At 41.5% G+C, this 25085-nt stretch overlaps 1 protein-coding gene across 1 annotated transcript in view; it reads right to left on the minus strand.

Moving 5' to 3' along the window:
* Nucleotides 1-25085, minus strand: part of COL5A2 (collagen type V alpha 2 chain) — a 138410-nt gene that overhangs the window by 24285 nt on the left and 89040 nt on the right. The window contains exons 13-33 of the mRNA XM_046019102.1: nucleotides 23046-23099; nucleotides 20498-20551; nucleotides 19457-19501; nucleotides 18932-18985; nucleotides 15562-15606; nucleotides 14409-14462; nucleotides 12089-12187; nucleotides 11715-11759; nucleotides 11499-11597; nucleotides 10276-10329; nucleotides 9939-10046; nucleotides 8819-8872; nucleotides 8120-8218; nucleotides 6942-6995; nucleotides 6004-6102; nucleotides 5844-5897; nucleotides 5684-5737; nucleotides 4181-4234; nucleotides 3411-3464; nucleotides 1081-1125; nucleotides 648-746 (exon numbers count right to left, since the gene is read on the minus strand). Coding sequence (XP_045875058.1) covers nucleotides 648-746; nucleotides 1081-1125; nucleotides 3411-3464; nucleotides 4181-4234; nucleotides 5684-5737; nucleotides 5844-5897; nucleotides 6004-6102; nucleotides 6942-6995; nucleotides 8120-8218; nucleotides 8819-8872; nucleotides 9939-10046; nucleotides 10276-10329; nucleotides 11499-11597; nucleotides 11715-11759; nucleotides 12089-12187; nucleotides 14409-14462; nucleotides 15562-15606; nucleotides 18932-18985; nucleotides 19457-19501; nucleotides 20498-20551; nucleotides 23046-23099 — 1377 coding nt within the window. The remainder of the gene's footprint in view (nucleotides 1-647; nucleotides 747-1080; nucleotides 1126-3410; nucleotides 3465-4180; nucleotides 4235-5683; nucleotides 5738-5843; nucleotides 5898-6003; nucleotides 6103-6941; nucleotides 6996-8119; nucleotides 8219-8818; nucleotides 8873-9938; nucleotides 10047-10275; nucleotides 10330-11498; nucleotides 11598-11714; nucleotides 11760-12088; nucleotides 12188-14408; nucleotides 14463-15561; nucleotides 15607-18931; nucleotides 18986-19456; nucleotides 19502-20497; nucleotides 20552-23045; nucleotides 23100-25085) is intronic.

Here is a 25085-nt window from a genome sequence, read left to right on the forward strand (position 1 = left end):
TAACGAAGACATGCTGTTAAGCTTGCCTCTAGGCTAAGTAAGTGATAAAATGGAAGCTGATCCTAGGTAATCACTCTGGACCTTGAAAATGTAAGGGATCTAATGTTATACGACCTCGAAAAACTCTAATTGTTTTTACCGAAACTGAGCACCCGTCTTCTATCAATCTGAAATGGCTCCCAAAGGAAACAGGACTGATTTTTGCCTCGTGATGTGTTTTACTTTCAGATCTCAAAGATGACACACTTTCTTACGGTTGGTAAGAAGAACATGAGACAAAAAAACCGGAGTGTATAATCAGGAACGTCTCTTTATAAGTTCTATGACTCCTATTTATTGCCTCTGCTCATTAACAGAAGCCACTAGTAAAATCACGTAAATCAATATTAGGAATGGGTTTCCATGTGAGAATGTATCGCCAAGTGCACCAAACCATAAATCCTGTCACAGAGAAGAGGCTCATTTCAGCTGCCTCTTTAGTGCCAAGGAAAAAGCCAGTAGTGTTTATTAGATACTTGTTGGAGAAGGAACTTATATAACTGAATTTTCTCACAACAGCAAGAGAAACCCATTCTAGTTCCATCAGGTGCTTATCAGGCTGTGGCCCCCGGAACATTCTGGAGCGCCCAGGTCCCCGCCGTACTTACTTTGGGGCCATCCGGGCCGTGGCCCCCAGCCATTCCCTTCTCACCGGGCAGTCCCGTAATTCCGGGTTCTCCTCTCTCCCCGGGGTTTCCGCGCTCTCCCTAGTGCAACACGGGGTGTCAAAAAACCAGCGACTGTTGTGAAAGTGGGTTAACAATGTTTCTGGAAATCTGCAAAACTGCTTCTTGTGGAGAAAAACTGAGAAATGAGCAACTTTGAGTCATTTTTCTAATCTAGTGATAAGAAATGAACTTGAAGTAAGAACATGCTATTTCACAGCATAGACTTTCCTGGTAAGATGAATTTTCATCAAGGAAAAGAATTTTAATTCTTAAAATAAGAACTAAATAAGAATAAGGGTCAGTTTATGATAAAAGATTTTTTTTAACTGAAGGCAATGGAAACAAAGTTAATGGTGAAAGAGAAAATACTCACTCTGGGTCCTAATGGGCCAACGGCTCCAGGATCTCCAGGAACTCCCTAGAAGATAGAATTTGAAAAAACTTCAAGAACTGCTTTGAGCTAAATTTTGGGTATTTATTAGAAATATTTCCATACCACACATCTAATTTCTTTTAATGTACTATTAGAGGTTTGAATAAAACCATAATAATGAGGAAAGAAAAATGTGTCCACTTTTGTAAATGACGGGATATCCCATACATTGGATGGAAATTATTTTTCCAGGAAAAAAAAATATGTTCATTAAAGCTGAATGCTTGATTTTGGGCAATGAAGACATGCAAAACATTATCTCACAAATAGAGCACACTGGTCTTTTTAGAGACAACAAAATATATAGTAATTTTATTTCCTAATGTGAAAAAAATTTAATAGAGGAAACAGAAATAAAAACCAACAAGGAGCTGATTTCTTAAACATAACCGGTTTGACTCAATTTAGTAAATATCTCCACTGTCCATACACTATGGACAACAGTCCCCTGGGAACTGTGGCTTCAAACTAGTGGAGTCATGACTATATCACAAGTTTCAGTCTGTTCTTAACTAAAAGAAAGTTTGTCAACAAGTTCAAAACCTCTCTCTTTAATTAAAAATAACAACCAATGACAAAGAAAGCTGTTGTGGAGAAAGCCACGGTCATCAGACTGGGATGAAAATTGATTTAGAAGTTGGGTTTTTCCTCAATGTGAAGTTTTAAGAAAATTTTAATCAAATTATTTATCTCTCATTTTCCTTTTTATGTATGTTAATAGGCAATATGTGGTTTAAAAGAAAACCAAAGCACAAACACATCTGGGAGTTCTTCCAATAATATTTTATCTCGTAGAAAACATTGTGGTAGCTTAATCAGCATTATGTGGTGTTTCGTAGTAACGTGTAAGTAAGGGTACATCTTGCAACTTCTAAATACGACATGGCTTGCAATTCTGTGCAGAGAGTGCACTCTGTTTTGGACCAAGTAGCCCATGTCTGATAGTTTGGATGAGAACAGATACCTATGGTCACTAAAACCACGACCCTCTATGTTACAAAACCACAAATGTTAATGTCAATATTGGCAGTATGTTTGCTTCCGTGGCATCTCCCATCATGAGAAATTTCCACGAGTGTCACGGGAGAGTTCTCTCGGGCATGTGGCTATGTCTCTTCCCTTCGGAGCCATCAGCGTCTGTCCTCCAACCCCACCAGGATGATGCGGGGGAGGGAGACAGGAGGAAGCGTGTGCTGTCCTGGGACAGCCACGCCGCAGCCTCCGAACGGAGGACTAGCATTTCCTCTGCACGCAGCAGCAGCCACAGCTGGTGGCAGTCCCACGAGGACATCCCTGCTGCGAGTGACTTAAAAAGAAGCAAAACGGAAACCGTATCAAGGGCCTCCGGTTTCCTCCCCTGCATGTGCCGGGCTTCAGGTCGCACGATCTCCCAAAAACCCAAACCTGGTGACGGTTCTCCCTGCTTAAAGGCCCTTCATCACCTCCCGGTAGAAGAATCAGAAAAACAACATTCGAAGTCAGACTTCCCAAGTCCGGCCCAGATTCTCCGTCCAGCCGCGCCTCCTAGGATTTATTCTCTGCGCTCCTGACTGAACCTTCTCAGTGCCTTCCTTTGACCAACAAAACCGTTCACCTGCTGTGCTCATTTCCCTTCCTTCCTCCCCCCTTACTCATAAAAGATATTACTTTGCCTGCGAAGCTTCTCCTAAATCCCCAAGTCTGAATTTGGGGCATCTTCTATGTTTCCACTTGCGTAGTACCTCCCCAGAAACTCTGTCTCCTACTGTGATGTGATGTAAAGTTCACGTCCGTCTGGTTCAGCGGGTCAGGGCCCGAGCGCAAGACAACTAAGCACCCAGGACCCAGCAAATACCTGCTGAATGGTTGAATGAATGAATGAGTCACTCACAGCAAAATAAATTAACTGATGTCCTGGTAAAATAATAGAAATAAAATAGTATCTGCTTATTTATAAATTCATAAATCTTCAAGTAAAACTCGGTAGTTATGAGAAGATACATCTCTAGCGATTACAAACACTGTCTTGGGAAGCAGGCTACCAGTATTCACAAATTATACCTGCTGGGTCACTTTGGAAAGTTACCTAACATCTCATGCCTTATTTTCCTCATCTGAAAAACAGGCATCATATAGTATCTAGATGTATAGGGTTGTTTTGAGGATTAAAAGAGATTACATTTATAAAGCAAACCAGAACAGAACTTCACATATAATAATAACTGATATTATGGGCCAGCAATTTTTATTATTGCTATTATTATTATTGTTATTATTTTAAATAAACTTACCTGATCACCTGGTTTTCCAGCTTCCCCAGGAGGCCCTGGAGGACCAGGAAGCCCCTAAAGGAAAAGGAAGAAAATAAAATTGTGAATTTGTCAAAGTTTAATAGGTCACTAGTGTTCACAGTTTACCTTTTATAATATCATGGAGGTTCATGACTATACGTTCAAGCAAAGATATTGTTTAAAGACAAGGAAAACAGAATAAGAAAACTCTATCTTATACCATAATGCAGCAATGGTCGGTTTATAGGTTTAGATTTTCATTTGGACACACTTAAGAAGAAAAAAGATAAGAATCTAACGGGAGATTCTTAACATTTGTCAAGTTTTTATGGGTCTGAAAGCAATATTTTAGTTAGTATCGTACTGAAAGTCACTCCTGAAAGTTTCTTTTTAATCAAATTATGATTATCCATTATTAATTTCCCATACAATATATTTAGATAAATCATGAAAATTTATTCAACAAAAAATTTAAGGCACTGTGTCTATAAAACTAAATCAACCTTAAAATGGTTCAATAAAACTTATCAAAAACATTTTATAATTTTTAATTTGTTAATAGTTTTGGATTTTGATCAGTCTTTCAGGGGAAGTCTGTTCCTTCTCTTTGAACAGAAATGTTGGATTTTATCCATTTTATTTATTTACTAAAAGAAGAATGACTTTTTTGAAAATTGTGGAATTTCACATTATTTGATCATATCTTTTCATATTTTAAAAAAGCAGTTTAATTAATGGTAGAAAACATGGAAAAGTGGATTCGTGCCTACCTGAAAGCCAGTGGGGCCTGGAGGTCCCTGTTCTCCTCTCTCCCCAGCTAGACCCTAAGTCGCAAAGGAAAGAAAGTCATGAGTAGAGTCTGATCTTCATACCTGCTTCTGGCGTATGTGACCTACTACAAATATTGATATTTGCCTTTTTCTAATCCCATGTTTTCATTCTGGCCAGATGACGAGCTAGCATTATAATGAGTAGCGGAACGGTGTTGCTGGAAGTCTGTGCTGCTGAGAAAGTGTCTTCTAACGCTGACAAAGACACTGACGACATATGTTCATTTTTTTGATCCAAACGTAAAGTGTCTAGAGCCAACCATAAAATTGGGTGGCGAAACTGGAAAAGTTGAACCTGTAGAAATTCATTACGTTCACATATCTAATCAAGCGGGCAATACAAGTATCTCCTGCTTTTCCAACGTTGGTGCTGTATCACTTTACTTTTATGAAAGATCTGGAATGGTCTTCTGCTACCGGAAAGAAGTCCGAAGAGAATTTTTGCTTTTACGAAAAAAGGCGAAAAGCAAAAAAAAAGCATTCAGCATTTGTTTTGCTGTGAGCCGTCACAGAGGCAGTACTCCCCTGGCAGCGAGAGTGGCCCCCACGAGCTCCTGCCTGGAGAACCACGCTCGCATCTCGACATCAAGCCACCATAGCGTGAGCATCTGAGTTTTATCTACATTTATTTGTGCATCTGTTAGGGCAAGATACGTCCTAAGGTATTAGAAAAGCCTAGGAGAGGCTCTTTTTGGAGTCTGGGAATTTTAAGAAAATTTTCCATATAAACTAATGATAATTGCTTTTTGGCTTTATACCATTTCAGCTTATAAAAGTTTTCATGGGAACACTCTACTTTCAGATAATGGGGGAAACCTGTATCTCTATTCCAATATTCCAATTTATTTCTCAGTGTCATAAAAAATATTAATCAATCTCTTAACACTAGGACAACTGAAGAAAGCAAAGCTAACATTTTAGAAAGATATTCAAATTGCCCCATCACAGACAAATAAATATGCCAAAATATTTCTATAAATATTTAATTTTAGAATACTAGGATGCAAATGTACCTCAAAGGATAAAAATTTTTCATTTTTTAGTCCTCAAAAAAAAAAGTCAGCTTAAGTAAATTCCTCTAAGACATCATTAGAAGAATATAGGTATAACTCAGTACTTAAATATTATCAATAAAAGTACCAAATATTTGTCAAAAATTTGTCAAAACATTTGTGAAACCGATAGTTGACACATTCTTCAACATTTAAAGATGATGAGGTAGGTTTTACCATCAACATTTTAAAGAAGTTTAAAACGAAAAGTCCAGTCGCTCCTTTTAAAAAGGCAGAAGGTACACACATGGGAATCAAAAGGAAAGATTATAACTGAAATTCTTCAATCCTGCACTTTCTTCCTTACTTCCTCTGAAACTTACTCATAAGTAAGTCTTGGACAAACATGAGAAAAGCAATGCGAGCACGTTCTCGCGGAAAGATCACATACCGGGGGGCCCACAGGACCAGAAGGACCAACTTCACCATCTTTTCCAGGAGCTCCCTAAGATCACACAGAGATGACATGTCACGTGGGGCCACAAGACATTGGGATAATTTCATATATATATACATGTATTTCCCCCCTTTCGCAGGAAATGTATACTTACCCTCTGCCCAGGAACACCAGCATTTCCTGCCTCTCCCGGTTTTCCAGGGTCACCCTAAAGAAAAATTAGAAACCATTTAAACTCAATCGATTTGCTCAAAACACGGCTGCTTAAAGTGAGGATCGTGACGAGATAGCAAACCCATCACACATGTACTCACACTGCTACCTTTGGGGCCCGGGAGGCCCATGCTGCCGGGCTGCCCTCTGATTCCTATGGAGCCTGGAGGACCCGGCCGGCCGTCCTCCCCAGGAGCACCCTACAAAGTTGACCGGAGCGAAGAAAATTTTATGTAAATTCTCTCTAAATAGTCATCACTTGTCTTTCCGTACTTATAAACGTTACACAAGTTTTAAATTATCCTTCACCCTTTACTGAGCGAATCAGAATAGTTGAGTATTTAAAAAAAAAATCTGCTGAAGTATTTTGTGTGTTGAGAACAGAGATTTCACTCTTCTTCTGTAGACAAACCTCAACTTCGCATCTCCTTACACTCTCATTCTCACAGGGAAAAATTTTCGTTCTTCTTTAATTTACTCTAGCTTGTGGTAATGAAAATTTCGTACTTCTCTTTCACATTTTTGGTATAAAGGAAGGGCCCAGAGTATATGAGCTGTCCAAAGTCAGACCTAGCTATCTCTTAAACCTGTATGATTGAGAGAATATCAAGTAATAAGAATGTTTCTAATAGACAAATTTGAACAATGCTGGAGGAATACATAATTTCAACTTTTTCCGATGATGTTGGAGAAGTAATTTCAATCTCAAACATTGGTATCAATTAAATTTGATCAGTTTCTGGTGAATTTTAAAATATCAAGATCCTATGAATTTGCTCTAGCATTTTAAACATGTCTATATCATCAGCATCCCCCCGATTAAAAACACTGACCTCAAACAAACATCTCATCATTTAAGTTGTAGGTCTATTGAGAAATACTGAGGATTAAGGACTTCTTATTTATTTCTTTTAAGTGGGCTCCACATGGGGCTTGAAGTCATGATCCTGAGATCAAAACCTGAGCTGAAATCAAGAGCTGGATGCTTAACAGACTGAGCCACCCAGACCCCCTCAGGAGTTTTATGTGAATTACTTACCAAAGGCCCAAGTTTTCCTTCAGGACCTTGAACTCCAGGATTTCCTGTCAAACCCTGAAAATTACAAGCATTTGTCATGTTGTCACTGACTTGCAACTGAGGTAAAGAGTTGCGAGAGTAAAAACACCACTGTGTTCAAAGGACCCAGTTCCACTGTGCATCGCCCATTCGCAGTGGCCCTCTCTAGGCAAACTCACAGGCCAGTCACGGGCCTTGGCCAGCGTGGCTTTGGAAGGACACAGGGCAGAAGCACAGCGTGCCCACGGGCAGCACCACGTGGGACTCTTCACCGGGGGAGCCCTCACAGCACAGCGGGAGGTCACATATGAGGAAAGGAGTCTACACAGCGGGCGCAGGAGGCGCTCTGGCTTAGAAATCTCACTTAAACAGCATTTGTAACAGCACCTTGAACACGGCATACTGAGCCTGGCAAGGGGAGCCTTACTAGTCATGCCAAACTCAGGCCTCATTACTCTCAACTCAGGAGACCCAAAGCTATGCCTCCCGCTAGGTTTTTATCATTCGTGGTCCTCCCAGTCCAAATGTGGTCGACACTCAGGGGTCATTTGTACTCTAAGCAATGTTGAATGCTCATTCAGATGGCATTCCAACTCTGTCAGGTATCCAGGGAAGGATTTCTAGGAAAATGTCGGTTTCCCATGCAGAAGGAGGAAAGGCTATCACAGACTTTTACTCATATCTTGAACACTGGGTTCAAGATTATGTGGAGCCAAATGTATATTTCCATCCAACAACTTTTTGTATAATTCCCTTCTCTTTGAGGAGCCCTGTTCACAACAGAATATGAGAGGAATTTCACAGTCCAAATGAATTTTCAAGTGACATTTGGTCAAAAACAAATTCTCTCTGCCAAAAGCCAAATAAATAATTTGTCAACAAGTAAAGAAAAAGTAAATATTGACAAACAGCGTTTTTCTTTCATGTCAAGGGGCAAAATGATGAATGCATACTCCTTTGAGAAAGGGAGAGTAGAAATGACTGTATTTTCTATACATGAAAAATAACAAACCAGTATTTTAAAAATAGTGAATCAGGTCAAAATTGTAAAAACAAAGACATGCTCCCACTTGTCAAGACCAGCTCAGTTAGACAGTCCTTTTGCTGAGCTCTGAGGAGCAGTTCTCTTGGGTTCATGTAGCAAATGGCTGTGTTCTTACCCGAGCACCCGGCAGCCCAGGTTCACCTGGCCGTCCTGGGTCCCCTTGACCTCCTTTAGGTCCAGAAGAACCCACAGGACCCCTCTCTCCTTGAGCCCCCTGTTCCAATGCAAAGCAGAATGTGTCAGGAAAAAAAAGAAACGATGCAGGAAAATAAAAGGAAAGAAATACGAAATTTGTGTTTTACAAATCAAAGCACTAGCATACCATACGAATAATTTGTCAAGTAGTTACAAAGTTACAAAAAGTATCGCTACATATTCTGTTCTCATTTGTCTCTATTAAAGAAGAGTGACTTTCACCGTTAGCTAAAGAAAATTATATTTCAATTACCACTCTGATAATCTAGAGTTGGGAAAAAAGCACCAAAACTTTAGAGTCTGAACTTCTAGGTAAAGGAAAAAGCCTCTATATCGGCTGAAGGAACAGCATGTGACCTTTTCTTCTCAGCACCGTCCCGAGAAGGTCTGAAAACACACTTCTACATACTTCCAACCATTACCCTTCTTCCTAGCCCTCGATAATACAGATACTGGCCCTCCACAGGGCGGATTTGACATTAGGCTTGACGTCTGTGTCTGACTCCTTTCTGGACCTGTACGCATGTGGACCCAAGCTAGACCACTGCTCCGGACAACGGCATCACTGTCATTGTGGAGCCCCGCCCCACGAGAGCCACCACTGAGGGGATAACCTCACCTTTGGGCCAGGTAAACCATCGGAGCCCGGAAAACCACGATTGCCAGGAGCACCCTGCAAATAACCAACAGGTGATTCTTAATTATTGTTGATGTTCTTGAGAGGTATCACCAGTGGGTAACTTTTATTTTTAGTATTATAAGGTTTTAGGAACCGTGATCAACCCAGCGTGACAGTAGATAAGTATAAGAGGAAAAAGATAAAAATAAAAACTGAGTACGTGGAAAGAAATTTTAAATTTTGGAGAATATACAAGTACTGCGCCAAAAATTATTCAAATTCAGATCTTTACTAACAATTCGCTGTAAAATTACACATGGAGGACAACTGTCATCTAGATATGAGCACCGTCTCCATCAAAGTGTCAATGGTAACAGCGTTTGTAGTGTCTTCTGCGTGAGGAACTTTGCATCCTCTGAAAGCCTCTGTATATGTACCGCGATCACGTCATTGTCCCTTTCGGACCTGCTTCATCTTACTCCAGCCACAGCAACCTCTTCTCATCTCTAAAATCACCAGCCCTCCTGGCCTGGTGGTTTAGGATTTCCTGGTTCCTCTGCTGACAACGTTCTTTCTCCCAGGTTCTCCTGCTGGCTCATCCGCACCTTCAGGTATCAGCTAAACTGTCATCTTCCCAAAGGACCCTTCCTGACCGCCTCATCTAGTGTTACGTACCGTCGCACGCTCACAGCTGCTCTCTACCACGTAACCTGCTATTTCCCAGTGTACACGGTACTTAGTAAAGCGTAGAATTACATTTTTGTTTGCCTGTTGACTGTTTACCTCCCCACTGGAATAAACTACTGTTTACTAGTCCCCACATGAGGCTGGAGCCACAGCTGTCTTTTTCACTGAGTACCAATGTACCAACTGCATACCAGTATACCAACTACACACCGATATATCAAACGGGCACAATGTAGTTGTTCAATCAGGATTAGTTGAATGAATGAATGAGCAATAATTAAACAGTTGCCTCCTTGAATTCACAGACAACCATACTGAACTGTTCGATGCACTTGCATTTCTTTTAACTGTTCGAGCTTTCCTTACAAACTCAAAACTTACCCATGTAATTCCCCTGCAACCCTAAGAATTTGTTGTATTATTCAAATTTTACCCTTTCTCCCATTGGGCCTGGAGGACCGACTGTTCCGGGATCACCTCGGGGACCTCTTTTTCCTTCTTCACCAGCTGGGCCTATTGGACCCTGAATACCATGTGGCCCCTATTAAAAACAGAAGGAAGTTTTCAGAAAGAGCCAGAGTCCAAGGGAGTTATAGTCAAAAGCTTCATTTAATGAAGTCAGTTATAAATTTAAAACCATATTAAACTGTTTCCATCCAAGGGTATATTCCTTGTTGTTATTATTTGAAATACTTGAACACTTTGCTCTGTGAACTCCTGGACAATATTCATGCTCTTCTTATCATTTCAAGAAAAAAATGAAGCCTTACTGGTTCGCCTTTTGGGCCAGCTTCTCCTTTGAAACCTGGAACTCCTGGATCACCCTAAAATAAAAGTGTGAATAGTTATGAGAACCAGGACAGTTAGCCATTCCCATCTGCTTTAATTAATCAAAGCGGGCCTTGAAAACTTTCCACCACTGGGTCTGTGTTACCATTTTTTAAATTTTGCAAATCTTGTACAATGTATGTGAAGTTTTATAAAACGTAGTATAATTAGGTAGCAGTTTCTCTATTTTACAGTAGTCTTTAAGAGACTTACTTTTAAAATCTTGCTTGTTTTATCATGCACACTAGAACACTTAGAATTATTCAATAATTACAATTTGCTAACTAAAATTAGAACTAACGACAATAACATCTACAGATAAATCTATTTCAGGTTTATTTTAGGAAATAGACTTATTTACCCAGAATCAAAATAATTTTATATTTATGATCTCTTTATTGACAGTTTGACAACTTCAAATAGGACATTTCATCTTTGGAGTGCTCTGGGGTTTTGTGTATGTGCGTCTTTAAATACCAGTCACACTTGTGGGAAACAGATTGCTAAATTGAGAACATGATAAAATCATATGAGAAGTATCGGCAACACTCGTGTTTTAATAAGTCTGTCACCAACATATACAAGGATTTATTAGCATAACTGAGTTACTTGGAACAGAATTCAAATACTTGTTTTAGGCAGTGCTAAGAAAAAAAAGTTTTAATTTTTACATATCAAGCTAAAATATAATAAGCACAACTTCCCAATGGTTTATTTCTTATGCACTTATCATAACATTTTTTCTAATAAATAATTTTACAACATGGTAGGGGCACTCTTCAAGAATTAGCCGTTGGACCCAATTTTCACCACGTTGTCATGATAACCTCCACATTTCTTCACACTGGCTTGCAAAAATATTTCCATAATGGTTAGTATTCAACTACTGATAAGATTCTATGAGGTTAACCATAAAGTCATGACCTCACTATTTTATATAAAAAATCCACTACAATCCAATGATTACACAGAGTAATGTTCTCCTTTGAATTTAAACCCCTAACCTGTACAACGACATTTGGCTTCCACTTTACAGATTCCCATCTTCAGCTGCCTTAGACAAGCCACATAATCTGTGTTTCATTGCATCTCACTGAGTGCAATTTTTCTTGGTGATCTTAGCTGGATTATACTAATGGATGATTGTTATTTTAGAGGACGTTACCGGCTGGCCTCGAATTCCTGGAGGTCCCGTGCTACCCTGAGGTCCTGGAGATCCAGGGGGCCCTGATAATCCAGGAGGACCAGAGGTACCAGGAGAGCCCTAACAGAGGGAAAGAGTGACATGATGAGCAGAGACCCATGTAGAAGTCTGTGGTCAGCGTCTAAAGGATTATGTCCATTTGAGCTTCGCGTGGCATGAATGCAGTTAGTCACCTACCGTTGGGCCTTTGGCACCAGGTGTCCCATCAGTTCCTACCACACCCTAAAAAACACATGAAATGTTTATAAGACATTAAGCCATATCTAGGGTGGTCTTTGGATGTCTACCCATATTTCAAAAGGAGGCAGAAAATTATTGTAAAAAATCAACCACCGTTATATCATAAAACTCACTTTTTATAATGAATTCCCTTTTCCATAAAATAGATTAAATTTTGCAGAGTTGACAAGAGAAATATGTTCCTTTAAATTAGTTGCAAACATTCAGAATTCAAAGAAGATAAGGTAAAATAGATTGCCTTCATTCAGATGTTATGAAACATGTCAAGCTTTCTGTTAAGAGCATCGCTCCCGGATGGCCTAGGAACTTACAGGAAGACCTTGAGAGCCGACTGGACCTGGCGGCCCGGTTTCCCCTCTTTGCCCCTGGGGACCTTCAGGGCCTCTTGCTCCAGTGGGACCTGCTTCTCCCTAGCAGGGGACAAAAGACATGTTGATTTAAGAAAAACATGAAGGTGGTGTGGTTCAAAGTTTATCGCTTATTTGGAGCTTTACGTCTTACCCTCTAGTATTTAAAGGGGTCGTGAGCACAAATCGGTTTACAAGGATGTGTGCCTAACCTAGCTTAAGGAGGAGGCTCACTTTCCTATCCCTCCAAGGGTGATGACGTCCTCCGCATTAACAGCAGCATCAAGGAGTCAAGGTTACCTGAGAGCCACCCTTACTTCAACCCAAGATAGATGCCCAGATAGTAAATAAAAGTACAGATGCCTAATTAAGTTTTAATTCAGATAAATAACAATTAATTTAAGTATGTTTGTTCCAGGTAATATTAGGGTCATATCTATACTAAAAATTTTTCTTTATTTATCTGAAATTTAAACCCAAGTGGGTTTCTGTATCTTATATGATATATTAGGTCCCTGTATAGATCAAATCCTAGAGGGACCTCAACCTGGAATTTTAGAACTAAAATTCCTAGCCTCAGGGTGTTCATTAATGCCAATAAAACATATAAAATCCTTGTTGAATCCCTGAAATACAAAGAAGTAGATACAGAAGTTTGTTCTTCATCCAGAAAACCAGAGGCCATGGAAGAATTTAACAGGTATAGGAAAATCCTGGCCAAAAACAAAGATCTAGGAATTTTTTTGTTTGGGGAGGAAGGGAAAGGATAGGCAAAGAATTTCTGAGAAAAACAGTTTTGCAAAATGACTTTTTAAGCAGTTTTCAATAGCCAAGAGCCAGGACTAGTAACCCCAGGAGGAGAAGGAAATATGCAGAGTAAACTATTATATAAATTGTGGTTCTAACGAGGTCTTAGCTAGATGCCCCCCTAGGAGCAGAAACCACTTTCTGCTAAGTCCTAGTCCTGGACATTGTGCGTCTTCTATCCTTAATTCTCTGGCCAGAGCTCCGTTGGAGGGTAGAGGGTCTCACAGGTGGGGGAAGGGATTTTGCATATTTTGAACAGGGAGCATAGGGAGGACTAGCCCTCCATGGCCAGGGTCTGTGGTAGCAGGACTAGGGTTGGGGGGAGCAGATCGGAAGCAGAGGGGACCTCAAGAAGGCCGCAGGAGCTCCACTGCACAGCGGGTTCTCAGTGAAAGGAGGGGCTGGCGGGTGGAGCGACGTACGGCTTCGTTTCAGAGCAGCCGCACCTCTGGGGCACAGAGTGTGTTTACAGCATTAGCAGAGCCTGAAGAGCAATTTGACTTGATGATGCTCGCATTTCAGAGCATTTGCAATGTGAGCTATGGACTTTGTCGTTGTGGTTGTTTCAAACAACAGTTCAAAGCCCGTTTGAGTAGCTCTCCCCACAAGAAGCCTGGACCTCCACTGAGGGCATCACTTATGCTTCAACAAAATTCCACGAGAAGACAAGATTGAGAGACGTGAGGTGATTGCCACGGCCATAGTCACGAACCCGGTGAGCAAATCCCTTCTTTGGGAGGGAGGAAATTATTGCCAAGGGGATCCTGGGTGTGAGGGGTAGTCAAAGGTATTGTGTTGTTTAACATTTGAAGTTTTCCAAATGTATTCACTAATTTAACTAATATAATCTTAATAACCTCCTGCTTTAGTCCTTGAATTTATCATCCAAAATCCTGGAAGAACAAACTGTGACTGCCGGCAAATGTAAATCATCCCAACAGAACACTTTAATCCATTCCCACGTGGAAAGCCAAACAGCCTCCCTGCCTATTCTCTAATGGTTGCGTAAATGGTAGGGGCAGGGCGAGGAGTGAAGGCCAGCGTTGGGTCAGAGAACGGCCTTTCGACAACGTCTGATTTATTTTAACCTCCTATTGTTTAGAACATTCTGCTGTTTATTACTGCCAGACACTCTGTCCAGGAACAGACTTCCAATTTAGACTAAGTTCTTATTCCCTGCAGCTGTTACAGTTGTCTAGACTGGAGTTCTAACGCCACGGACTCTTCGATATTATGATTGTTTGATGATATTGTTGATATTACAATTGTTGTAACTCTCTTTTAATGACACATTGTTTAGTGATCTCATTTTTAAATTTTTACAGTTATTTTTTCCCCTACCATAATAGACGCTGAGACGCTCTAGGTTTTTTCCTTAAACAACCTCCATACAATTAATGAAATGCCATTCCTCACTTCAGCATTCATATAATCAAGTAATTCTTGTAACCAAGATCTAAATATATTAACATTTTACCTTCATCCCAGGATTTCCCGGAAAACCAGACGATCCAGGTATCCCAAGAGGACCCTATTAAAAGAAGCCAGAGAAGTGATCAGACGTGGTTTTTAATCAATATCTATTGAGTCATCTTTCATTCTTCGATGACATTCTGTATGTTGACACATAAGAATAACCCACTGAGTACTTTCAAATCACAAAGATGATGTCATTTCATAATAAGTACCTTCCAACGTTGATAGGGAATAGAGCTAAAACTTATGTCCAGTGGTATTAAATACTTGTGGTAGTGTATTAGAGAATAAGCCAGTCACAAACACAAATTGAAACAATTGCTTCCTGAGAGATGTACTTTCTTTGTGCTAATCAAGGAATATAGTTTTTAGAAAGTTAGGTTTTGTATCAAAATCGAGGACTGCACTTTATAAAAATGATGCTAAAGAATCATGTGGGTGTTTAAGAGTGATAATTTTTCAGGCCAATATGTGGATATTTGTAACTATCCCATATCTGGGGAGGTGTGCGGAGAGTTTAGGCCATTGATTCAAAGGCCAGATTGAGAGGAAATGAGTGAGTGCAAGAGGAATTCCATTTCAGCTTGTCCTGACTCTTCTTGAGGACTGTGATGTAATTCCATCTATTTTGTAGTAATAAAATACCTTTTAAACTGGTCTTATTTTTTCCTCCTTTTTATTTCCTCTTTTTGAAGACAAGGCAAGAACTATCCTAAGGGGAAATAATTTCAAATCTGATTTACCATCCTCGAATTTCCCTGAACTCACCATGTTGTTTTCATCTACCCATCCTACAAACCATGCTATATTCCTGCGCATCTTGTATCTCCTCTTTCAAGGTTTAGCTTGAAAGTTCTCCTCTTTAAGTCTTTCTTAATATCTGTCTCTCACTATAGGTGTAGGTACAGCCAGGTTCCCATACTTGAACTTCAAGTTACACTCTACAACATAGCCCTTGGGAACAGCACTATGCAACAACATTAATCGGTAGCTCTCTCTTCCTTGATAGACAAGGCAGTTCTGAAGACAAGGACTGCGTGTCTATCACCATTTTGTTCCCGGTGTCGGGGATACAGTGCGTGCTCTGCGTGTGGTCGTGAATGCGCCAATGGACCAGAACGTGAAAGAATGAGGATGAACGTCGTGCAGCTCACCATCGGCCCAGGCTTCCCAGGCATACCGTGGGTACCTCGTTGTCCCTGATTAGGAGCAAAAAAGAGACATGATAAATTACATTTTCTACAGTATTCGCGCATCATTCATTTGTCGGATAAAAATTTCCATGTTAAAACTGAAGAATAAATACGAAAGTTAACGACGACAACCTCAAACAGCGATGAAAATACATCGGGGTACGACGCCGATGAGGAAGACTAAGTGCATCTGTCCTTGCAACAGGGACAAAGAAAAATCAAGATTGAGAGAATGGAACTGATTGAAACGCTCCTTTCTCCTTGAATGTGTGACTTTCAATCAAAGGAGCTCAGAGACAATGAAATTTTGTACACCTCAGTCTCGACTAGGCAGATTAACTCAGAGGAGGAATGTGCTCCTTGTAGAAACAGTAATAAATAAGGCGCGCGTGCACACACACACACACACACACACACAGAGGGAATTAGCAGCAGTGAGCGCTACGGTGATCATCTCCGTCATCCGTCAGCACCGAAGCAATCGCTCTCCCACTGCTGCAAGAGCAGCAAGCCGAAGGCGCGCAGTCAAGAGCCTCCCACACACTGCCCTCCACTGAGGAGGCAGTCCTCCGAGGGGACGGCTCTTCTAAGGCAACGCAGTAGTACAAACGATCGGCCCCCATTCAAGACCAGGGTGAGGAGCCATCCCAGCCCCGCAGTTCTCATGAAACCGAGAACTCATGGAGACTGGGGTCTTTGTTGTAATTGCCATACAGCTTGAATTCCCCCTGTGACAAACCCTGCTTTTTATTCATTTCTTCAAAATGTAGCTTCTGAGAACACTTCCCAAGAAATTTCCTGCACGTAAGTCTTCGCTCTGATGCTGTTTCCTAGGAAACCTGACCTGACACCCTAATACCGTTGTCACCAGAGGAGTGTAAGAAAGCAGACTATAAAATGGGATTTAAGGCTGGATTCCTCACTGACCAGCTTGCGACGGATGAAGCGTGACTTGCTCTTGACATCCTGTGACGATGCAGCAATAAATATTGTCTCCAGTGGCAAACCGAGATGGGGCAAAATTTAGGAGAAAGGGCTGTGGGTACAAGAGCTCAGGAACTTGCAAAGGACATGAAGAAAGACCAATTATAAAGCTGACGGAATTGCATGGATCTCGTGGGATGAAGACACAGGGGAGAGACACTGAAAGGATAAGGGTGATGTATCATCAATAGGAGAGTCCGTGGAAGCTCAAATACTGTAATCGTCTACAATCAGAAGAAAGAAAAAACTGAAGATTGGGCCCAGGACTTGATAAAGCTTCAAGAGTTCTTGAGAAGGTTGAATTCTAAAACACGAAAGTCTGTTGTGCCCGATGGTCAGGGCCCTCGATTGGAAGCAATGGAATTTGGCACCAGAATTGCCGAAGAATTTTGAAATCTCAACTCTGAAGTCTGTGGGGCTGTGGAAACTCCCACCATTCCACCATTAACAGCTTATTCTTCCTCGCTTAAAGATAATGCAGAGCCTCTATCAACTACTGCCATGAACACCTGTCCCTGCCACTCGGCCACCAGGCCAATAACCAACATCGAGTCACAAACTAACTGAGCTGAGGAAAAGCTGCTTCTGATAAAAGAGGGAAGATACACGCCAAAGGAGCTACGGGTCCTTTACACCACGGAGAGTCAGAATCCAACAGAGAACGTGTGTGGGTAGGTCCTGAGGATACCAGATTGTGAGGCAAAGGACAGAAAGTGGAGACGTTTAATAATATGGAAATTCTCTCCCGAGACACACACTCAACACTCTGATAAAGACCGAGAAATGGTGTTAGCGTGGGAGATGGTTTAGAAAGGGCAGCGTCCCACAGCGAGTGAGGTGGAAATGTCAGAACTTCCTTGGCTGACGGTAGAATAGAGCACAGAGAAACGAACGTACGAGACCAGACGTGCCATGTAAGGACAGATGAGCAAGAGCCGACTGTAGTCTACAGTGGCTTCAAGTTTCCGGAGGACACTTTGTCTCCAAAGGGATAAGCAAGGGCCTCGTGAGAGGGTCTCACTTCCGCACAGCAGGGCCCTGAATTTGGGACTAATGAGAAGCACTAAAGTGGCTGTCTTCTGTAGCTAGGGGTCACAGAAAGGGACGCCGTAAACCTGGGATTCTAACATTAATGGGGATGACAAGATCTCGTAATAATAGAGGCTGGTGCCGTCCTTAATTGTCCAACTTAAAGCAAACAATGAACTGTATGGGTGAAATGTTAGCAAGCATGGCCTGACCTTCCAGGGGCTGCGAAGAGAATCAACAGAACGTGTCCCTCCCTACCAGGTTCAAGGTGTACGGGCCGCAAAGGCACTTCTCGAGCTGTACATGTAAAATAGACCACAGGGCGCCTGGGGGCTCAGTGCGTTGAGCCTCTGCCTTCAGCACAGGTCATGTTCTCGAGGTCCTGGGTTCAGGCCCCACGTCAGGCTCCCTGCTCATCGGGGAGCCTGCTTCCTCCACCCTGTGCCCCTCCCTCTTGCTCACAAGCTCTCTCTCTCTCATGAATAAATAAAATTAAAAAAAATAAGAAAACACCAGGTGGTGGGTAATAGGGAGGGCACGTACTGCATGGAGCACTGGGTGTGATGCCAAAACAATGAACACTGTTATGCTGTAAATAAACAAATAAAAATAAATTTAAAAAAAAATAAGAAAACACATCAAAGACAGATGACCAGGAAACTCAGCTCTTTAAAATGTACACTCACAGCACTTACATTTTAGGACTGTGATGACTATGAAATGAAGTGTGGAAGGATGCTTGGCATAGGAAAACTGCTTGATAAGTGGCACCGATTATCATAATTTTATTACTATTTTGAATTTTATATTTTTTCCATGGACTGTGCTCCATGCTGCCATAAGTCTTTAATAATTTTCCTAACTTTGTATGTAGGCAGCAAACGTACTGTGGTCATATGTGATGTCGACATTCACAGAAACTACACAAACCGTGCACAGGAACTCTCTGTGGTACCTCTGCAACTTTTCTGTAAACATAAATTTATTTCAGAATAAAAAGCAGGGATAAAAGCTGACAAACTACAAAGTAGGCAGCAGTACCATATTCTCATTTAAAAGAGAATATTCCGGGGGCGCCTGGGTGGCTCAGTGGGTTAAAGCCTCTGCCTTCGGCTCAGGTCATGATCTCAGGGTCCTGGGATCGAGCCCCACGTCAGGCTCTCTGCTCTGCAGGGAGCCTGCTTCCTCCTCTCTCCCTCTGCCTGCCTCTCTGCCTACTTGTGATCTCTGTCTGTCAAATAAATAAATAAAATCTTTAAAAAAAAAAATAAAAGAGAATATTCGGTTCGTTTGAGAGAGTTGAAGAACACATACTTACCGGAGCCCCCTGCGGCCCAAGCCTGCCTCTTTCTCCTGGCATTCCCCTCGGACCCTACGGATGAGAGAGAAAAAACACCTCTGAAGCATTTATTTGAACTCTACAGTAGTTTGACTACATCACTCAGTTCAGTGGAGACTCACTATAATCGGCCACAAACAGTAGTATTTCCAGGGGTGACTTTGGGTATGAAAAGATCTCTGCCCGTGGAGATACATTACCTACTGCCTCTTACGTAAATAGATATCAGTTTATGTACCTATAACGGGCCAAATCTACAACAATCCTGATTTGAACACTAAGTAAAGAAAAGAGTAAGAGCCTTCAATAGTTACGAAGAACAATGAAACGCAAGAAACCTTTTCTATTCAAAGGGTACAATTCTCTGAATGTGCTTGTCCGTCAACTGGTAATCAAGATTATGTCATCAGTTAACATATTTTCTCCATGTCATTTCGTTTCTCTTTATATAGTCTAACCGAAAAAACAAAACAAAACAAAACAAAGAATTAAATTGATACATACCATTGGACCCATGGCACCCATTGGACCAGTAGGGCCAGCTTCGCCCTAAAGCAAAAACGAGATTACATTATAGTGTGAAAAACCTACAACTGACACTCAAATCACTGTTTCCAAGTATATGTCATTTTAAAGGTGTATTTTCAATCTGAGCATTTGGAAGACGTACTTGAAATGAAGGACCTCAAAATACTGTTGTATTACTTTTTCTTAAAATGCAATAGCAATTTAGTTTCTATAGAAAAAATTATAAAATAATATATTTATAAAATAAAAGTGAGGATGTACAAGATTGGTGAAACTATCACATCTGTTCACATTAATTAGTATTAAAAAGGTAATTATATGTTTATGTCTGATTACACTGTAGCTCAAGTAAAATGTTACAAAGCTAAAATTGACTAGTATTCCTTTAAGATTTATTGTAGGAAGTTTAAAAAGAAAACAATTAAAGCCAAAGCATACACACACACACACACACACACACACACACACACATTCATACATACAATACATATATCATGCATACATATATACACACTCACTCACACACACATACACGTGTATGTATGTATTTTCATATATCTCATGATGCTCCCACTAAAAAGTTCTCTGTATTTCTTTTATGGCCTCTTTATTTCCCTAGAAACACAAACACATCTTGGGAAGAGACAATGGCCAAAAGGCCCTGGAGTCAAAATGGTACTAAATAATGAGGCTAATAAACTACCTAAACCTCTCAGACACTTTTAAAGAAGAGAAAACAGTGACTGTGTTTTAGCAGGTGAATTCACAGTGCCATCTTCACGGAAGGAAAACACCCGTCTACACTGGCAGATACAAGTGCCATGGTGCCTATTCGTGGCAAAGTTAAGAATGTCACGTATCTGCCACATCTATTGCCACTCATATATGAAGAATTATGTTTATCCACTCAACTATACTCCTCTTTTCTCCAAAATGTAAGGGGGTTCTGAAGAGCTGGTAGGCACTTGAAGCAAACCTGAAATGAGTGGTGAGGTTAGATTTAGGGTCTACACTCACTTTGGAACCAGTTGCTCCAGCTTCGCCTTTAGGGCCCTCAAGACCTTTGTGACCCTAAGGAGAAAAACACAAATTTGTATTTTACTGCTTTTTAAATTCTCAGATGTGTGAAAGAAGAACCAAAAATAAGCTCACAGAAAGTGCCTTATAAAAACAGGTATTTAAATGTTTCCAAATTCTCAACATTTTTTGAAAGCCTATTCGAAGAAAATTAAAGCACCATTCTGAATTTGCAATATCATCACCTTTCAGATTTTCGGGGCTTCACAGAAATTTACTCTATAGCTACAAATGAAAAACCTATGGTGGCTTTAGAGAAGACAAGTAATTGTGGAGTTTCTATGGTTGTAGAATATGGGTTATAACTAGGGATGACATTCAAAATAATAATTACTACAGCAGCAAGCATTCTAATCAGAAGCTCAACTACTCAAAACAGGGGCAGCCAGTATATTCTTATCAAACATCACCCATGCTTTTGATATATAGATGATAGACTGATAAACAGATAGGTAATTTATTTTTTTTTCTGGAATTTTGAGATCTTTTTTCATTTGACGGTAAATCTTAATGCTGTTAAATCCATACATATGCTCACCCAAATACTCCATTCTATTTATCTAAAACATATGGCGAACATACAAATATCTATTCTCTCCACATGTCAGAGCCCATTAACCTCATGGTTTGGAAATGCGGAAAATAGATTCCCCTTAAACTGCAAGTCACCAAGTATTTCTTTACAGTTTACTTTAGCAAAATTCATACAAAATACTAATTAACAATGATCTTTACTTGTTAACTCACAAGGAAACGCCTTCAAAACTACATTTTATTAAAGTTTCTGTACTAGAATATAAAAAACTGAACTACACAGATACTGAAAAGTTAAAAATCTCTTCACTTTTTATTCCTGGCACCACTACCACAATTTACAGGCAATATAGCTGACGTAGTGAAATGCAAAACAGAAGCAAAGCAGATAAATATGTCGTCGAGCCCACACTGCCCTGCACTGCCCACAGCTATAGGCGTTTGCAAACTGGGGCAATGAGAGTCCTGAGCAGCACGGGTTTCCTGTTTTAGCTGCAGTGACTTCTCTGACTGTGGATCATGGTTCCTTCCGGGACAGAGCTCCACAGCTCCTCCAACGCCTGCTGGATCGCTGTCTCACAGTAACCTGCAGCTTTCCTGACGACTCCTCGCTCTCTCTCCTGGTAAGAACTGTAGCATTTCTTCTGAGTGTTTTAGAACCTTCTCCTACCATATGGACCATTGCTACCATTTCTACCACCAGACCCATAACCACCACCATAGGGACTGCCTGAGCTTCTTCCTCCAAAACTGTCTGCCTTCATAGGTCCATAATTTGATCGCTGCTGTCCTGTAATTTCCAAACCCATTATGGCTCCCACCACCACTGTAGTTGCCTCCAAACTTCCTTCCTTCACTGTAACCATCATATCCTCCACCAACACCACCACGTCCACCCCCTGGATTTCCACGTCCTGGTCCACCAGCACCGCAGCCCCTTCTACTACCACAACCATCGCTGCCGTCATCACCTCCAAACCCGTTGCATCCCCAACTCCTCTGTTCCCACCACCTCCGCCGCCAGAGCCTCGTGCTTCACCCAGGTTGCCTCCACGACCCATGAAGTTGCCAGATCTACCCCTTGACCTTTGCGATCCCGCAGACTGCATTCCCTTAGGCAGGCCTTCTCTACCTCACCATTGTGCCCCTTCATAGTGTGGTATTTCTGAACACAATTTTGCCAGCTGTATCATGATCGTTAAAAGTTATAAAAGTAAATCCTCTCTTTTTTCCAGGCTCCCTGTCTTCCATAACGTCCATGGTTTCAATCTTGCCGTAGCTTTCAAAGTAGTCTCTCAGGCTTTATTCTTCTGTGTCTTCTTTAGTACCCCCAATGGAAGTGTTCTGCGCTGCTAGACGGGCACCAGGTCTACAGAACCCTCTCTGCAAACAGCTCTTCTTGGTTCCATTACAAGCTCATGAACCTGGCGTGGCCAGGCACACACTGCCGCTGCAGGGGGTTTCCCTCCACTCTGAGTGACACGTAATTTCCGTATCTGTACTTAACATAGAATAATGATGTGTTGTCTTGAGCTGTGAAGACAGAAGCATTCGACGGCCTCCAGACCTGGGCCGCCTGGGCCCCTCCCATAACCCAGTGCTCTCCAGTATCACGTCACTCTCCCCACCAAGCAGTCATTGTGTCTTTTGGTGACTGTCACCCTTCTGAGCCTGAAGCTGAAGCCTATGGATTTTTTTGCTCATCACTGTCTCTTTTGTAGTACGGTATCCGGCATACAGTAAGAACACAAAACATATTTGTTTATAGACTCAAATGAAATTCAAAGGAAACAGAAAAAACATATTGTGAATTTGGTAACCACAGATGAATACTGAGACCACAGCCAGCGAAGGACAACTGGCTCATACAACTGCAACGATGTTGAAGCTAATGCTCCCAGACCCTGCTCAGGAAGCCTTAGTATCTGAAAGGATTATGAAGAGTTAAACTTACTCGGTGACCCTTCAGGCCTGGAAGACCAGGAGCCCCAGGAAATCCTCGTGCTCCCTGTGGGGGGCAGAAAAAAATGATAAGGCATTTGGGAGTCATTCATAAGAACAGGAAATTGTTTAATTTTGTTCACCAAAAATCTAATACTATAGTTTTTTTAGCAAAATACCAAAGAAAAGAAAGGAGCAATATACTTTAATCTGTCAGAACCCGCCGAGGTGATCGAAGTTCACAAAGCAAACCCCCTGTTCGGAATGGAAACACACCTTACACAGACACGCGGATTACTGCCAGGTATTGATGTGACAGCGTTTCCAGATTTTGAAAACTATATCGCTGTGTTAGAATTAGGAGCAAAACACGAAACAACACAAAAACAAACAAAATCCCAAACCAACAAAAACCAGGAAAATCAGTCTGAGTCAACGTGTTCCATGTCTGAACCAGCTAGATCAGGTCACGTGGAAGAAAATCGGGGAAAACTACGAATTCTCTACATTGTGCTCTACTGGAGGCGGAAGAATAAATATGTCCGTACGCAGCAAGATGTTCCACGTTCTCTGAACGACTAAATATTGACCGCAAAACAGGATTAGAAAGATCACATGCAAGTGTGATCAAAGATTTACTTTAAGTAAAATGTTCAGGAAAAGCTTTATGGGTCTGTGATTGTTTCAAAGATCACCTGAAAAAAGGAGATATCCCACAGCAGGTTTGGTCCGGAAATATGGAGAGAACAAATTGGACTGTAGACGCACTAATTCCTTAATTTGTGCTAATTTTAAGCATCCTCCACCTAACCATAGTAAACTAAAAAACTAGAAATCAAACAAAAAAATAAGCCCTAATGGTATGACTGTTTTGAAATGATGCCGGCAACTTTTTCCTCAGACCCTCTTAAAATAGATAAGGACACAGAGACTTACTCATTTTCATTGTCTACATTAATTTGGTTTTGAAATGAACGTCATCACCACTGGCACCGGTCGCCTGAGTACATCGATAGTGTAGATTGATATTAGTTATTATCAATTATTACTATTGATCTGCATATCCCTGGCACTTAGCCTAATGCCCGGTGAGTGGGCATCAATGAATAATCACCGAATAAACAACAGAGGAAATGGTCTAACATTTCTCTGAACACTCGCAGCACTTTTCCTGAACCTTTCCTAAGGAACTTCTCTTGTGCTAACGCAATCTTAGACAGACGGAAAAGCCTTCTGTTCCGTCCATCACCGCCTTCATTCACTGTGTACCAAATACTCAAGAAATGAAATTATACGATAAAAGCAAAGCGATCATTCCTCTGTGTCCTCTTGCAGGGAAAACGTGTCTGTGGTGCTCTAAGGAGGGGTTATGATAGGGCACAGCAAACCGTGTTCTCTGAACAAAGAAACTTCCACTCATTCTTCTGTTTCCACAGCCCTGCCTAGGAGTAGCTCACTTCAAGACTTTCCTTTAAGTCTGTCCACAGGAATGTTCCCCTTAACCGGTACTTGTTCCCCCTCCTTCCTGAGCAGGAAACTCCATACCCTCAGCCTACAGGAGAATTACTGAGCTGCGCTGTTTCAGGTCATTAGTTAGCTTTGAATTCCCGTGGTCTGGAAGGGAATGCTCCCGTTCTCGCACATCTCTCATACAACACGAGACTGAGCCAGACGTCCTGGTGCTCATAAAATGTTCTCTTTCTGCGGAGCGGAGGCTGTCATCACACCCCAGACACATGGTGTTGCCCAGACCGGCCGAGCGCATCTGCCGCATGCTGGCGGGGCCTGCTTCCTCCCTATGGAGGCCCCGACGACAGGATGTTCGAGAACGCGGCAGGATGGGGCGCGGGAGCCTGGACCTGCCGACATGGACATCTGCGCTAATGACTAAACCACTAAACCGCAGGCCTGTGTCTGCATCGACTCCCCAGGCTGATGTGGGAGGAAGGGGAGGTGGGAGGGAGCAGGGAGCCTGGGAATTGGTTTTGTATTTGAAACAAAAGAATCCCTGGAGCCCCGTAAGTTCCCTTAAAAGATGAGCACTCATTTGTTT

Source organism: Meles meles, chromosome 9 (genome assembly GCF_922984935.1).
Source record: "Meles meles chromosome 9, mMelMel3.1 paternal haplotype, whole genome shotgun sequence".
NCBI classification, from domain to species: Eukaryota; Metazoa; Chordata; class Mammalia; order Carnivora; family Mustelidae; genus Meles; species Meles meles.